The sequence below is a fragment of the Thamnophis sirtalis genome, unplaced genomic scaffold (assembly GCF_051295495.1).
Source record: "Thamnophis sirtalis isolate CommonGarterSnake01/CBP01778 unplaced genomic scaffold, rThaSir2_p1.2 scaffold_8, whole genome shotgun sequence".
Taxonomy (NCBI): domain Eukaryota; kingdom Metazoa; phylum Chordata; class Lepidosauria; order Squamata; family Natricidae; genus Thamnophis; species Thamnophis sirtalis.
Window position 1 is genome coordinate 8,661,091 of NW_028261388.1, and position 17,136 is coordinate 8,678,226.

General features: G+C 40.6%; 1 protein-coding gene across 1 annotated transcript in view; it reads left to right on the forward strand.

Moving 5' to 3' along the window:
• Positions 1-17,136, forward strand: part of TMEM135 (transmembrane protein 135) — a 177,313-nt gene that overhangs the window by 38,302 nt on the left and 121,875 nt on the right. Inside the window, exon 4 of the mRNA XM_087721069.1 lies at positions 1,529-1,562. Within this exon, the coding sequence (XP_087577195.1) occupies positions 1,529-1,562 (34 nt within the window). The remainder of the gene's footprint in view (positions 1-1,528; positions 1,563-17,136) is intronic.

Here is a 17,136-nt window from a genome sequence, read left to right on the forward strand (position 1 = left end):
AACTGGATATCTTTGGCAATGAACTTTAATAAATTGGACAACTTTGCAACTGTATCAAGATAAAAATCATGAGATAGGAACAAAATAAGCTGCCTTACCTTAAATGAGATTACCGCTTCTATACATGCCTGTGTTGTCGACACAAGTTGGCAGCAGCTTTTCAGATTTCCAATGGGGATTTTCCCAGCCCCATCCAGATGAAACTAAGGGCATTGTGTATGTGAAAACAAACAAATGGTTGCCCAATCTCTTCTTGAAAACCTCCAGTGATGGAGCACCCACTGGTGGAGGCAAGAAGGAAGCAAGAACAGTTTCTTTACTGTTGTTTGCCTACAGACAGAATCTTGCCAGACTAAAGCAATTGTTTGCATAATTATAGATACACTCTGTGAATAGCTAGGGAAGATCCGTCCTTGCCCTCTTCTGCCCACCACACCAGCTCTGTGTCTCTTTGCCCACTGGGGAAGAGCCCGTCCCCCCCTGTGACTCCAGACTACATCCCACCACAAATTATTACGCTTTGTGTTAAAACTCGTACAGGTACAGCTTAGGATTAAGTATTTACTGAGCATTCTTTAAGTAAGAATTAACAATAACAACGTAATGCTAAGTTTGATCACATCAACCAGCAGGTTTATTGTATATAGCAGGGGTGTTAAACTGGTGACCTGCGGGTATTGTGGCCAGCACAGCTGGAAGCAGATTTGGACAGTGGGGAGGTTGGGGAGGAACATGGGCCAGTCCTGGAGTCTGGGGAAGGCTCTGATGAGGGCTCTGTGTGGGAGGCAGAGAGGGGACAGAGCCGTATACCAGGTATCAGCTGCCTTCATAGTCAGACATCAGTGAGGCAGACGACAGCTGGAGTCTGTTCCCCATGTGTGCATGCACAGAGTTGCCAGACGAAGGGAACAACTAAAGAACAGGGGCTGACTTGGGAGTAAGGCCACAGGTGGATGATGAATGGCCCCTCCCAGAGGAAATAAAAGAAGAGCGAAAGGGGAGGGGAGTTTGCAGGAGACAATGAGTTTGCTTAATTGGTTCCTGACTCTCTGAGATTCCTTGCCAGGTTTTGCAGATATCGGCCTGGCAGCTCTCCAAGCCAGATAAGGTCTGTGATGGTAAATCCTCCCTTGAAAGACTTTGCTGGATGAGAATGAGCAGAATTCACAGCAAATTAATAAAAAGTTTTTTTTGTCGGGACCAGGAGTTTGCTTCATGCTCTCAGGAAGCCTGGGTCAAAACAGTGGGCAGGATGCGTCATGCGCAGACCATACCCACACCAGCTCCACGAAGGCAAAAATTAAGTCATGAAACGTCACGTGACATCAACATGACACAGCAAGTTTTACACCCGGGGTATATAGTAATACCACTGAAGGAACAGGATGGCATTTCCATTGCTTTGATTGTTAACAGAATTCCCTTTTAAATATGACAGAATTCTTGAATGCATTGTGTTTGATATGATAATACTATGAGTTTTGAACGCCCTAATAATTATTCTGTCTTTTTTTGTTTTGGTTTATAGGCGGGGGTTGCTTACAATTTACATGGCCAATTTGGTAAGTAATGCTATTATAATGCAGTATACATAAGCATGAAAGCTAAGTATAAATATATAGACTGACTCATCTTTTCATCCCATGTGATGTAGTCCCTTCATTGGCTTAACTGATACCTAGAGCCCAAATCCACATTACTTTTGGAGCTGAAAAGACAAATAAGGTTTCTAGGCTGTTGTATTAATCTTCTTCAACCGATGCCTTCCATCCAGCCCTCCTGATCTAATGCAAATTGAATTTCTGGGAACAGTAGGTTACTTAATTATCATTAAAAGTTATTGACAATAAATTTTGCTTGGAGAAAAAGTATATGGTGTGACTTGCATTAAAGTCAATAATAAAGAAAATCAGAACTATCAGAGAGCATAATCTTTTGATTTATGATTATTGTATTTTATGATTATGCTCCTGAGTTCTTACTTGTTGTATGTATACTGAGAGCTTTTGCACTGGAGACAAATTCTTTCTGTGTCCAATTAGACTTGGCCAATAAAGAATTCCGTTCTGTTCTGTTCCTTTCCATATTCTATTCTATTCCATTCCATTCTTAAAGTAAGGTGTTTAGGTGTTCAGCAAGGTGGAAAAGAGGGAAAAGAAGTTAGAATGAACTGCATAGTAGGGTTGTTTAGGACATACTTACTTAGATTTGCTTCCAGTAGGAATAGAAGAACCACAGGGCTGTGCTATAGAATTCTGAGAAAATAGATGGATTGTATGAGAAATCTGCATTCTTGAAAGTATGCATTCACACAGGGCAGCAAGTGGGTGGGTAAGAAGCTGGAAGCCTTTGAATGAAAAACAAGAAGTTTGGTTTAGATGTGACAGGAAGATAATATTTGGATTCTGTGAGGGCATTGTGTGATTAGAATGTTATTAAAAAATAACACAAACAATAATTTTACAAACTGGTGTAAAGTTAAAAATCATTGTCCCACACCCTGCCCCCATGAGTCATGTTAAATATTTGTACAAAATGTTCATGGATAATTTACAATAGTTAAGCAAGAAGCCTTAAGGATCTGACTTTAACAAGCAAAGTTTCTTTTAAAGTTTTTCAGATATGGCTACCTTAACCGAGAAAATAATGAAGGTATTGCTTATATCATTGTTGCGCTAATGATCTCAAATATATATATTTAAATGCCTCTGTTAGTTGAATAAAAATATCTAAATTCATAAATCCATTAAAGTAATATATTTATTAAGCAACCAAACGTTTATAAAACAAGTAGTCCTCGCTTAATGACAGGACTGGAATTTCTGATGCTGAGTTTATAAAGCATGGTGTTACGTGTATGAGGCACTGTCAGGCTTGCCTCCGTTCAAAACCCAAGAAAGAAAACCTCCAACTCCATTTAGATAGAGAAGGGGCACTTTTACTGAGTTTGAAATGATAGCAGCGAAAGCAAGGCAAGATCTGATTCAAAACACGTGAAAGTTACAGATTGAAAGTTTCCCCAGATCCATCCCTCCCCCCCAGGGTCCAGTGCTGAGGATCCAATCAATGTCCAGTATAATGTTGTGTGACGCTCATCTTCAGATACTTCACCCATCTGGAGACCTAGGATGGTTGGCCCTGACAGGCTGTAAACAATTCCATTCAGCCGCAGAATAATTCTTGAGAGCAAACCTCCCTTTCAGTTCACATGGGACTTCACCACTCCAGCTCACTTCCCCAACCCAAATGCCATGCCCCACTCCCCATTACAGTGGCAGCTGACAGCAAGCATACTGCAAAGTCAAACCCCTGGAGATCTGGCTGACAGGCACTTAGTAACAGCAATTCCAGTGGTCCCTGGATACCATTGTTAAGCAAAGACTGTGTGGTTCATTAAGGGAAGACTTCAAGCAATCACGATTTTTGACTTCCCGCTGGCTTCCCCATTGACTTTGCTTGTGGGAAGCTGGCAGGGGAGGTTGCAAATCAGAGTCACGTGACTGTGAGACACTGCAGTGGCTGGAAATCTGATATAGTTTCTGAGTGACAAATCACAATCACATGACCATGGGGGCGCTGGGAAGACTAGAACTTTTGAGGATCAGTCATAACTACCCCTTGTTAAGTGCTTTTGCAAGATTGCTGAACAAGCAATTGTTAAATTGGAATTGGAATTGGAATAAGTTTATTTATAGGCCGCCCTTTTCCCTGAGGGGACTCAGGGCGGTTAACAACTTATATGGGGAGGGGATACATACAGTAACATATAACATAACACATAATTAAAAAATAAACAACATTCATTCAGCATTCGGGTGGGGGCGAATCAAGTCTTTACCCCCAGGCCTGACGGGATAGCCAGTTCTTGAGGGCTGCGCGGAAGGTCTGAAGGGTGGTGAGGGTACGAATCTCCACGGGGAGATCGTTCCAGAGGGCCGGAGCTGCTACAGAAAAGGCTCTCCTCCGCGTAGTGGCCAGCCGGCACTGGCTGGCAGATGGCACTCGGAGGAGGCCTAATCTGTGAGATCTAATGGGTCTCGAGGAGGTAATTGGCAGGAGGCGGTCTCCCAAGTACCCAGATCCACTACCATGAAGGGCTTTATAGGCGGTAAGAAGCACCTTGAAGCGCAATGAGGATGACCTGTAATATGATTTGGATTTCATAGCATCCTTCTTTAGATAAAATAGATTCATGTACCCACTAGTGGTGGGATTCAAAAAATGTTACTAACGGTTCTGTGGGCGTGGCATGGCTTAGTGGGCGTGGCAGGGGGAAGTATACTGTAAAATCTCCATTCCCACTCCACTCCAGGGAAGGTTATTGCAAAATCCCCATTTCCTCCCAATCAGCTGGGACTCGGGAGGCAGAGATGGGGGCGGGGCCAGTCAGAAGTGTATTTAGCTGTTCTCCGAACTACTCAAAATTTCTGCTACTGGTTCTCCAGAACTGGTCAGAACCTGCTGAATACCACCTCTGATACCCACTGATGGCTAGATAATTGATAAAGTTGCTAGGCAACATAGGTAACTGATGGTTTTTTTTTAAAAAAAAACATTGTTGTGTATTAATATAACAACTTAAATTACCTCTGGAGTTATTACTCTAAAGTCTATAATATTAGTCTTCCCCAGCCTGATGTTCTTTAGGATTTGAGCTAATTTCCAGAATTTTTAATTGTTGCTACGTTGGCTGGGGAATTTTTAGGGTAACAATCCTGAGAACTTAGAGAAGGCTGGTCCAGTTGTTCTTTATTTGTTTTTCTATTCCCTGGGTGACTCTTTCTTCCTAGGATGACATAAACCTTTCATTGTTTAGCAACTAGACTGCGCATTTGCAGAAATGGAGGATCAACAATTATTTATGTATTCTAACCTGGGAGTGTGGGAGGGCTGTTAATGTGACTTAAAAACACTTCCGCATATTAAAAGATGAATCAACTTTTATGTATGTATTTATTTCCTGCTTTTATTATGTTTAACGAATATACCCAATAGTCTTTTCTCCTCCTATTTTCCCCATAACAACCACCCTGTAAGATAAGTTGGGCTGAGAGAGTGTATCTGGTCCAAACTTACCCAGTTGGCTCTCTTGCCTAAGGTGAGACTAGAACTCACGGTCTCCTAGTTTCTAGCTTAGTGCATTAACCACTGAACCAAACTTTCAATAAACATATCGAAAGACCACAAAAAACCTTCATCGGTTTTTTTTTTGTCCCCTCCTACTCCATCAAACCTTGACTGGTGAAAAATTCTAAGCAACAATACTATTTTTAAAACATTGAATTAGCCAATGAAAATATTGCCTCAATTCTGATTTTGGATGATGTGTTTCTCATAGGTTGCATATCTGCTTTCCCATGTAATACTGAATAAAAAGTGATATTAAAATAAGTTGAGGTTTAGTTCTAAAATGGGAGGGTTCCCCCCCCCCCTTTATTATTATTATAATGGAATATATCTGCCCATTATAACATAACAAAGTAAAGTAAAATCTAAGTTTAATATAAGCACTGCAGGATGTTTATTTTTTAATTTGTTCAATATATATTTTTTGTTTCCCCTAGAAGCCCAAGAATGTATACATAATTCTTTTTCTTTCACTTTTTCTTGGCAACAACAACCTAGTGGGGCTGGTTGTGCTGAGTATGTTGTGCGGAGAGACAAAAGACTGTCCCAAAGTCACTTTATGAGCTTTCATAGTTACTTGAACCAGTTTTCCCTGTCGCCACATGCTTAAACATTAAATAAACATTAAATAAAATATAGACATGTAGTTTTTTACTCAAATGAATGATGGTCTATAACATGGATGTCCAACTCAATTTCATTGAGGGCCGCATCAGGGCCGGTGTGGGCAGGGCCAGGATGGTTGTGGCCAGCTTGATATCACTCGTGTCGGGGATGCCTGTGGCCTGAACGCTCTGCCAGCGAAAAAAGGTTCCCGAGCTCCGTTTTCAGCCACGATGGCCTCCTGCAGCCCTCTGCCAGCGAAAATGGAGTTCGGGGGTACACACGGTCCTTGCGAGCTCTGTTTTCAGACACGATGGCGTCTTGTAGCCCTCTGCCAGTGAAAACGGAGCCCCCCCAAGCGGAGCTCCCCCCTCCCCCAGTTTTTGCTGACAGAGGCACCGCGGGCCGGACCTTCACTGTTTCCAGGGCGCCCCCCCCCCCCCGCCAGATCTAAGCTGGATGATTCTTAGTATCTTTTGTTGATTTTTGGGGGGTAGTTGAGACCACTGAGAGTTACCTTGGCCAGTAGAGGTTCCCCATTCTTGAGGTAGGTAGATGTCTTTTGGTCTTTGGTTTGAAGAAAACAGCCAATGATCTCACCAGGAGCCAGTACAAAATGATTTATGTAAACTAATACTAGATCTAACGTAGGGAGGAATGTGGACTGTAGCATCTCAACCAGTTGCAATCAATGAATCAACATTTCTGCAATACCGAGGAACTGAAAATGATAGTCGCTGGTACTGGAGGCTGGACAAACGTTCACAAGTCTTTCCAAATCTATTTTGGATGGCACATGTTGACGGCAAGACATTTTTAAGATGGCCAGAAAAGGGATGTATTGGTAACATATATGTATATAAGATGATCCTGCTAAAGATATATTGAGATCAAAGAGAAACCCAGATTCCAGCTAGAGGAGAAAATGATATGTGATCACAGCAGTTATTTTTATCTGATAAGATAGGAAAAGTGGGCCTAAGATCACTCTTGAAAGTAAAAGACACAGAAGGTAAAAAAAGCTGGCAAAAAAAATATTGGAGGAAATACACCATAGAAGATCCCAAATATTTAAACCCAAGGGGAAAAAAATCAGTAGATGGGAAAGAACAGCTCGGAAAGAGTTCTGTGTCAGTAGTGTTATTTAGTGGAATAATTTGAGATGTGCACATTTCTTTATTAATCTTTTTTGTAGTTCCTAGCCTGAAGCTTTCAAAACAGTTAATAAAAGACATAGAAGAGGGATGTCAAACTCGATTTCATTGAGGGCCGCGTCAGGGTTGTGTTTGACCCTGGGGGGCTGGTGGGGTGTGGCCAGAATGGGCATGGCGAGCTCAATGTCATTCGTGTTGGGGGTCCCTGTGGTGGCCTGAGTGCTCTGCCAGCAAAAATGGGCTCCCAAGCTCTGTTTTCGGCTGCGATGGCCTCCTGCAACCCTCTGCCAGCGAAAACGGACCTCCCGAGCTCTGTTTTCACTGGCAAAGGCACCACGGGCTGGTCCTTTGTTGTTTCCAGGGTGGTCCCTGGGCCTTGAGTTTGACACCCCTGACATAGAATAATTGAACTTCTATAAAACAATGAACTGGGAATAAAGCTAACAGAATGTCTGAAACAAAAGCCTGTACCCCTGTTACGTATTAATGGGTTTAGCCTGGTGTGGAAGTTTTGGGAGACAGTTCTTTGAGAGAAAAGTTGCGGTCATCATCTTTCTTACAATGATAAAGTGCTCGCCCAGCAAGGGAAGTTTTAAACAAATTTGTATCTGCTGCCTCTGCGTTTATTATTTACGCAAAGCACATTTTCTCACTTTAGTTTTCTTTCTAAAAAATACGTAACTTTAGAATGTTTTGATTTGCTTTGAGAAAAGTTCATTTTGAATATGCTCTACGTTTCTGGCCAAGGCTGGGAAGATGAGTTCTTCAGGCTGGGTTATGGTTATGGATTTCACCCTGTTTTCACTTAGCTTGGTAGCTCATGGCTGCCATGACCGGGATCCAGGTTATCGGCCCAGCACATGGTGGCTTTTTCTTCTTCTTCCGTGCCTAGTTCAAACTTTAAACTGCCAAAATGAAGCCACCTTCTTGGCTTTGTTGTTGGCCAAAAATAAGCCATTATTGGTACATGTTTCTAGTAGCAGTTGACATACCAGCACATGGACCAAGCTCTGTGTCTCTCCACGTTCACACAGCGTGTTCACACACCCGTTAAGAGCCTCCACTTGAGTATATTGGTTTTACATTTAGGCACTCCCAACTCTCAACCTATTCTGGGTCTTCCAGGAAGTATAAGGGAGGTCAGATCCTTCAGCCGTATCCTCCTTTGATGTTATCCCTTGCTCGATGGTCTCCATCCTCCATCTTTTAATTGGAGTTTGTTCTTGTGTACCTTCCTGTGTTTGTTTTTGCCATGGAAATGACATTTGTTCCTAGATCTGAGTCAACAGGCTTGGGGCACATGTCTGTTAAGAGGATGTCAAGGATCATTCTCTAACTTATTTCTCTCAGCATCTGCTGCTAGTTCTATCCATAAGTGGGGCAATGACAGCGAGAGGATATATTTTCTCAATTGGTGTAGGTTTGAGACCACCTGTCACTAAGCGCACTTGATGCCAACTTGTTCTGCATATGCAGATGTGCCCCACATCTGGAGCAACATACTCATCCGCAGCGACATTCAAGGCCAAACGTTGGGGTTGGGTCATACAGTTAGAACTGTTTTGCCCCTTAGGGCAGTGGCGATGTGATTTTTGATTTTGTGCGTGTTGTCACAATCTATCTTGGGGATAGATTACCCCATGTTAACCTTGGAGTTTTCTGAGGCTGTTCCCCACAGCAAGGAGGAGGGACCTATGCGATCAGTCTGTCCCAGATGCTGATGGACTGTGTATGGCTTCTGAGGAAGGTTTGGATAATTCCTGAAGCTCAAATGCCCTATGGATTTAGTTGCTGCTTGAAATGAGCAGGCAACAGTGGCTTTGGATTAGATGACATCTAGGCAGACTTGGTGTGGCTGTTGATCCTTGCGGGTCCCTTTGTTCATGGAGGAGATTTAGGAAATGAAGTGGCTCAAGAGATGACAAGAAAGCCACCGGAGGAAGAACAAGAGTCCAAATTCTATTTAATCTGCTTTCTAGTGTACCACATGGTACTGCTTTGAAGAGCATTTGGAACCATCTGCTAGTTCAGAGAACAGTGACATGTGCATTTTGGATGTGCCACAATACATCCATGTAACTGTGTGTGCTGCACTGGCTCTACATATACTCCAGGGTACAATTTAATGTTTAAATTTAAATAGAGTTTAAAGCTCTACATAGCATGGAACTTTATAAGAATGCCTATCCTTGATGGTTTTGCCCATCTCACTCGAGGTGATCTCCTCGAAAAAAGTGTGTGTGTGTGTGTTTGTGTGTCCGTGTCCCGGCATAACTGTGGAACTCCTTGAGCAATTTCAACCAAATTTGGTGCACAGATGACTTACTCTCTGGAAACAAATATTGTGTTGGTAAGACACCCCTAACACCCCTTTGTGTGTGTGTGTGTGTGTGTGTGTGTGTGTCTCCCCATGTCCATATGTGTGTGTGTGTGTGTGTTCCAGCATAACTCAGGGGCCTGGGCCGCTGAAATGAAAAGGACCGAATTATATCTATAGTCTCAAGTCACAGTACTTTTGATAGTGACAGTGTGCATTTTGGATTCAAGTTCTGTTAAGATACAGCCTGTTGTGCCTTAAAATGGCTTCTACTGTACAGCACAGTGGAGTTGCCATGGCAACGGCTTCACAGTACTCCACAAGGGGGCTCCCTCTAATACAGGATTGGGATAAATACATACCCGGGCTATGCTGGGTTATCAGCTAGTTGTTTATAGAAAAGCTTTGATTGTGTCAATTACGTCAAGGTAAGGAATGTGCTCAGAAAAATGGGAATACCAAAACATCTCATTGTCTTCATGGGAAACATAAATACAGGTCAGGAAGTCAGTCAAAGAACATGGTGAAACAGATTGTGTCAAGGAGTGTGCCAAGGCTGCATACTCCCCCCTACCCCCCCCCCATTTACTCAATCTATATGTGGAATATATTTCTAGCCCTAACCATAAAGCTAAATGTATTAACAAGTCCTAATCCAGAACCTTAATTGAAAAGTTAATCATAATAACAATGTGCAAGGTTGCACTGGAAGAGAATAAATGTGTTCCACGTATATCCACATTGAGGATATTGCAATGAAATGAATTAATTCTGCAATTAATTAATCAAATGAAACATCAAAGTGTGTAAGAAAGAGTAAATAGACAACACAATCAAATCTGCTAACTTGTAAGGAATGAATTTTGGTTTACTGAAGTTGTGGCAACTATGAAGAAGTTAGAACATAGTATAAATGTTGATAGAACATAGTATAAACGTTGATGAAAGTCATAAACACATAATAATTTGTGGCTGCAATAAATTGATCTTAGTTCACTAACTTTTTAAAAAAATTCCTTCCATTGAGCTACAGTTTAGGTGAGCAATAAATCACCTTGGTCTCTTTGATCTCACTCTCAACTATATTGGTAACTTTGCAAGGAGCTCACCGATGCTGAGAACTTTCTTTAGAAATGAAATGCATATGTTTAAAGCAATCGCAGAGCAAACATGTTTTACGTTAGCTTGGAAAGGCTCAACGTGCTTTGCGAAAAGTCATTTTATTCTTTGAAAATTGATGCCCTTATTGGTTAGCTATGTATATATTAAGCGTCTCATATTTTGTGGAATAAGCAGTTTGGAACAGAGCAAGGGCAATACTACCACGAACCGATACCCTTAAAATAAGAAAGATTTGTGAAACATAAGCAAAAAAATTACTTGATAATCCAGTTTTTTTTTCTTTTTGGGGGGAGGCTTGTAATATGAGCTAATTTGATTAACAGTGCATGGTGTAATCAAATTACAGAAAATGAATAGCACTCCTATTGCCTTCTCAAAGGCCAGAGTCTAAGGTCGTTGCTGCCACTCCACAGTAAATCTTTGCGAGGCAACTTTTAAGAATTAGGAGTTATGTGAACTCTTAACATTGCTGATGTGTTCAGTTTTAAAACTCGTACACTAATAATGTTAGATCCCTGCAGCTGGTGTACTTGTGGATTGACATGGCTAATTGGCACTGGCATGTTAGCCCCAGGAAACCCCATCTGTTACTTCAGCACCGGAATTCTGACAGGAGCCAGAGAAATTATTCAAGATTTTCTCTCCTTTGTTCTTACGCAGGGCAGCCTGGCTTTTCCCTTTAGCTTCCTTGGAACACTTTTCTGATTTTTTTTAAAATCTAAAAATGCTTGTGTTCCGAGCGAGGTACTTTTGAGCGTCCGTTTATTTATTTTTTCCTACAGTGAATGAACGCACGACATGCGTGTGATGGAGAAGGAAGGGAAAGCAAAGAGAAATGTATGTCAAGGATTTTTTTTATAAAAGAAAAGATATAACATGTGCCGTATCGAACTGCAATATTCAATATGATATTTTACGCCTGTGCTGACTATTATACTAGATCGTGCATTGAGAATACGAGCAAAACATTCAGAGTTTTCTGACCAACTTCATACTAAAGGTGTGCCTGAGCAATGATTCAGGCGGACTAGGTACGTTTTGTAGTTTAATTTTGATGTTTCTCCTGTTGCATCATGGATATATTCTGCTATGATGAGTTTCCCAAACAAGGAATAGAATAGAATGTAGAATGTGGAATGGAATAGAACAGAACAGTGTTTTTCAACCTTTTTTGTGCAAAGGCACACTTTTTTCATGAAAAAAATCACGAGGCACACCACCATTAGAAAATGTTAAAAAAATTAACTCTGTGCCTATATTGACTATATATAAAGTATTTTTCCCACGGCACACCTTACACTATGTCACGGCACACTAGTGTGCCGCGGCACAGTGGTTGAAAAACACTGGAATAGAATAGAATGTAGAATGGAATAGAATAGAGTAGAATGTAGAATGTAGAATGTAGAATGTAGAATGTAGAATGTAGAATGTAGAATGTAGAATGTAGAATGTAGAATGGAATAGAATAGAATAGAATAGAATAGAATAGAATTCTTCATTGGCCAAGTGTGATTGGTGCATATGCTCTCAATGTCCATAAAAGAAAAGATACACTTGTCAAGAATCATAAGGTGCAACACTTAATGATAGTCATAGGGTACAAATAAGCAATCAAACCATACTAGGAAACGATCAATATAGATCATAAGGATACAAACAACAAAGTTACAATCATATGTGGGAGGAGATGGGTGATAGGAATGATGAGAACATTAATAGTAGTGCAGACTTAGTAAATAGTTTGACAGTGTTGAGGGAATTATTTGTTTAGCAGAGTGATGGCGTTTGGGGACAAAATTCTTCTTGTATCTTGTTGTTCTGGTGTGCAGTGCTTTAGTAACAATTAAAGTAACAATTAAAATGGCAAGACGTGTAGCAAAGCTATCCTTTCTAGGTTTGAAAAACAACAATAACAACAACTACAAATCTTCAAAATTCTACAGTAGAAAAGAAAACCCAACATTTTTACAAATCCTAGACCTCATTGAGAAGAAAGTTGGGAAGTGACCTTCCTTGAGAGAACAACGTAGCTTTTGTCTCGGATGTCACTGAAATGTGAATGCTTGACAATTTATTACTTCTAAATAAAGATAGCTCTTTAGCTAGTTTCTGTTCGGGAACACCTAGCTTGAAATAAGAAAAAAAAATGAAGCGGCAACCTTTCCATCTGTAATAAAATCTACCTGATGCATCTCTATCTGATTTCCTGCTTTGAGTTTCCTTTTTTTTTAAGCCAGTCTTCACTGGAATAAAGCTGGTTCTAACACATCTCTTCACTGATGATATTACCTCATTTTTCCTTCCCAACAAAGAGGCACACAGTAGTTTTGATTTCCTGCCTCCAGGGTAAAACTGTCAATTCCCTTGCTAGGAATGCAGTCTGCTATTGTGAAACCAGAATAGAAAATGTTCATTGAAAACAAATACATCTGTAAATTTGATTGTGTGTGCTTATAACAAGATACGTATGCTTACAATAAGAGGTATAGCTCCTTCCTCCTCCTGATACTTTTTAGAGAGTTAACCTTCCACAAGTTTAGCTTGGACCAACATTCAGAATTGCCCTCTGGTTTTTTTTAAATTCAAAATTTATATTGCATTTTACTTAGTATGTCATTTAATAATTCAAAGTGATGAATTATTAATTGACATACGGTACTAATACCATGATGCTCTTTGAGTCAAGGGTTCCGTAGTTCAGCCCTATCTTCTCTTCTGCTGGTTATTTTAAACTATTTTTGACCGCAGCATTTACAATCTCTAAATTAAACGCTCTTGAGATATAATAAGCCTGAATTTTGTTCCCGCTTTTAACACAGAAAACATCAGTTCTTCTCCCAGCGTTGTCCCAAGTCTCTCAGAAAATTGACGATTTAAGTAAGAAGGCCGATTTTTTTAAAAAGAAAGTGATTACAGAATACTGAAGTTGAACCTGTGGGAATTCAGGCCTGTTATGTAAACAGCTTTTGGAATTGACAGACGGAGAGGCTGACCATTTGAGGTTTTGTATCTTCATTGAGAAACTCCTTAGGTCTTCATTAATGGTTAGTTGGGGGGTGGGAAGAAGGTTGGCTCTACCAAAGATTGTAAAAGTCAAACTTGATGGAAGGCAGCTCCATTTTCAAGGAGTCTGGCATTGCAAAGCTCCCTTTTACTTGTTCTATAAAAGGAAAGACAAGCCTTCATCTTATTTAGAAAAAAAAAAGAATCCTAGATTCAGATAGCATATTAACAGACTTGGAAGGGACCTTATAGGTTGTCCAGTCCAACATTCCCCCTCCCCAAACAGGAGACCCTACACCATTTCTGACAAATGGCCGTCCAAGTCTCAAGTGATGAAGCCCCCACAACTTGCGAAGGCAACTTCTGTTCCATTGGTTGATTGTTCTCCCTGTCAGAAAGTTCTTCCTTATTTCTAGGTTGAATCCCTCCTTGGTCAGTTTCCTTCCATTATTCCTTGTCTGGCCTTCAGGTGCTTTGGAAAATAGCTTGACCCGCTTCCTCTCTGTGGCAGCCCCTCAAATATTGGAAGATGCTATCATGTCTGCCCTGGTCCTTCTCTTCACTAGACTAGCCATGCCAGTTCCTGCAACCATTCTTCATATGTTAATTCTCCAGTCTCCTAATCATCCTGGTTGCTCTTCTCTGCACTTTTTCTAGAGTATCAACATCTTTTATATAGTGTGGTGACCAAAATTGAATGCAGTACTTTAGATGTGGACTCACTAGATCTTGATCTGAAGAGCCAAGGTGGCGCAGTGGTTAGGGTGCAGTACTGCAGGCCACTTCAGCTGACTGTTATCTGCAGTTCAGCGGTTCTAATATCACCGGCTCAAGGTTGACTCAGCCTTCCATCCTTCCGAGGTGGGTGAAATGAGGACCCAGACTGTGGGAGCGATATGCTGACTTTGTAAATCGCTTAGAGAGGGCTGAAAGCCCTATGAAGCGGTATATAAGTCTAACTGCTATTGCTATTGCTATTGATTGTATCCCTCTGTTAATGCAATTTGGGATCTCATTGGCTTTTTGGCTGTCACTGCACACTGTCGGCTCATATTTAATTGGTTGTCCACTAAGACTCCAAGATCCCTCCCACAGTCCCTGCTATTAAGCCTGGTTTCACCCAGTTTATATGTTTACTTTTCTTACCTAAGTGTAGGACTTTACTTTTCTCTACATTGAATTTCATTCAAATCCACTCAGTTTGAGTTTATTTGAAAACTTACGTTTTAAATAATTGTTATAATATTGTTTTAAAAAATTGTTTCTACTTGATTAAGAAACTGAGGTTTCTTAACCTTGGGTTGGGAGATAAAATTCAGAATTAGAATAGAAGCGATTGCCTGTGTTGGGGTTGTGGAGACCTAGCACTTAAGATGTTGGGCTTGTCAACCCAGAAAGCTGGCAGTTCAATACCCAAGTACCCTGGGACAGGATAAGCTACTGTTATTTCCCCAGCTCCTGCTAACTTAGCAGCTTGAAAGCATGCAAATGTGAGTAGATAAATAGGTACCACTTTGGTGGGAAAGTAACAGCATTTTGTGCGCCTCGGCATATAGTCATGCTGACCACATGGAAGTGTATTTGGACAATGCTGTCTCCTTTGGCCAAGAAATGGAGATGAACACACTGCTTACTAGAGTCAGACACGACTGGATAGGCGAAGTCTTTACCTTTATCTTTTTTTATTGCCTATATGCATTGCTAATGTTTTGACGTAGACATCTATAAGAATATATTTAGTAGGTCAGATTTGGTATATTAAAAAAATCACAAATTTGTTTAAAAATTTGGGATCTTAAATAAATAACAAAATAAATAATAAAACATTTGACATTCAGGTTTGGTATGTTAGTTCTTCCTCTTATACATGCTTGTCACTATGTTCGATGTTTCTCCTTAAACATTCCACTATAATTGTTCAGAAGCTCCAGAAGGCTTGGAGTTGTTTAGTTATTAAAGAACCTTAACTATGGTTACAACATGCAGTTGGAAAGCACACTTGAGATTGGCTCACAGTAATTATAACTTGTTCTATCTAATTTTGTTGCAGGCGAGCACCAGACCTTGTAAACATGAGGTGTTTTTAAGTGTGAAAAAATAGGATTAAATGTTAAATCCAAATATTGTGTGGGTTTGGTATGTAAGCTATCAAGGCATCAGTGCAAGGATTAAAAAGTGTCTTTCTAGATGAGGAGATGGACAGTGAGGATATCGACCTCTGAATCTGGAAAGTGGCTGAATTGCAGTTCTTCTCATTTCACAAGCGTAATACAAATAGAGGTGCCAAAATACGTGGATGGCACTAGATCAGTGATGGTGAACCTATGGCAGTGCCTTCTCTGTCGGCACACAAGATGTTGCCCCAGCTCAGCTCCGCCACACATGTGTTTGCGCCTCCCGCCGGCCAGCTGGTCTTTGGGTCTCGGCTGCACATGCGCGAGGAGTGGGGCACAGGCGGAAGCCCCACATGAGAGGGGGGTCGGGGTGCATGCAAGGGCACATGCATGGGGGGGCGTGCATGAGCAAATGGGTGGGATGCATAGGGGGCACCGACATGGGGGTGCATGCATTCATGGGGCGGGGCACATACATGGGAGGCTGCACATGCATTGCATTTTGTGGGCTTGCGTACACACACTTTCATTTGCGCACAAACATATCCTTTGAGCACTTGGTCTGGAAAAGGTTAGCCATCACTGCGCTAACCCTTAATTAAATCTTCAAATATTTAGTCTATTACAGACAAATAATGCTTCAAGCTGGAGTTGATAATAGCAGCAGAGAAAATTAGGCAGATGGGAGGAGACTGACAATTGCACAGTATTTTCTGGTCTTCAGTCTTTAATAGTCTGTAAATGATAAATGAGTGCGTTAACTTGAGTATCTCTCATTTTAATATTTTCTTTTCATTTTAATGTTGCACGAACGTTTCTCCCACGAAAATCGTGTAAACATTTTCAGATCCATTTCTCCTAACATATACATTTTTTGCAAGCAATTTCTCATAATGGAACAAATGGCATAAATTATTTCTAATGTATTCATATTCTATGCACAACATTTGACCGAGAATTGCAACACAGATCAGAAAAATGCAAACAATGATCGGTATTTGAATTTTGCCTAATCTATTCTATTGATTTGGTTGCATTAATTTGACAAATATAAACTAGGTGGGTGGATGCATATTAAAATACACATTGGATTTAACTTTTCCCTTCTTATGCCTATCTTCCCAGCAATCACCACTGAAAATATTCAGTTCTTTATAGGAAAGCCAAATAAAGTCATCTGATAAAAATCTGTTTAATGTATTTGGGAATTCTCTGCCTCAGCCAAGAATGAGAAAGAGAGAGACAAATAAATACATACTATTTGCTTCTCTCTCCATGCTACCCATCATTTTTATCCTGAGGTCCTGGACAATATGGCTGTTATTTCCTTTTCTCTAACACAAAATAGTTGTTACCTTCTTTAAACCTAAACTTTGGCTAATTTGCGGTGACGAAAAAAAAAAGAATAACAAATAAGAGAAATTTGTTCTGTCTTTTTCCTTATCCCAGGAGCACACTGACTGTCTTTGATAGATGTCATAATCTGATACCCTCTCATTGAAGGGTTAGCTAATTTTCTTTTGAAGGTATTCAATTAGGAGCTATTACAATGGCTTATTGCTTCAGGTTACGAAACCTTGGAGCTAAGTTGGCTAAGTAATTAAAAATAAAATAGTTCATGAGGCAGCACTTTCCTTAGCTGTCAGTATTTCAGTAGCTACAAAAATTATGCTTACTCCTGCACTTTTGGTGA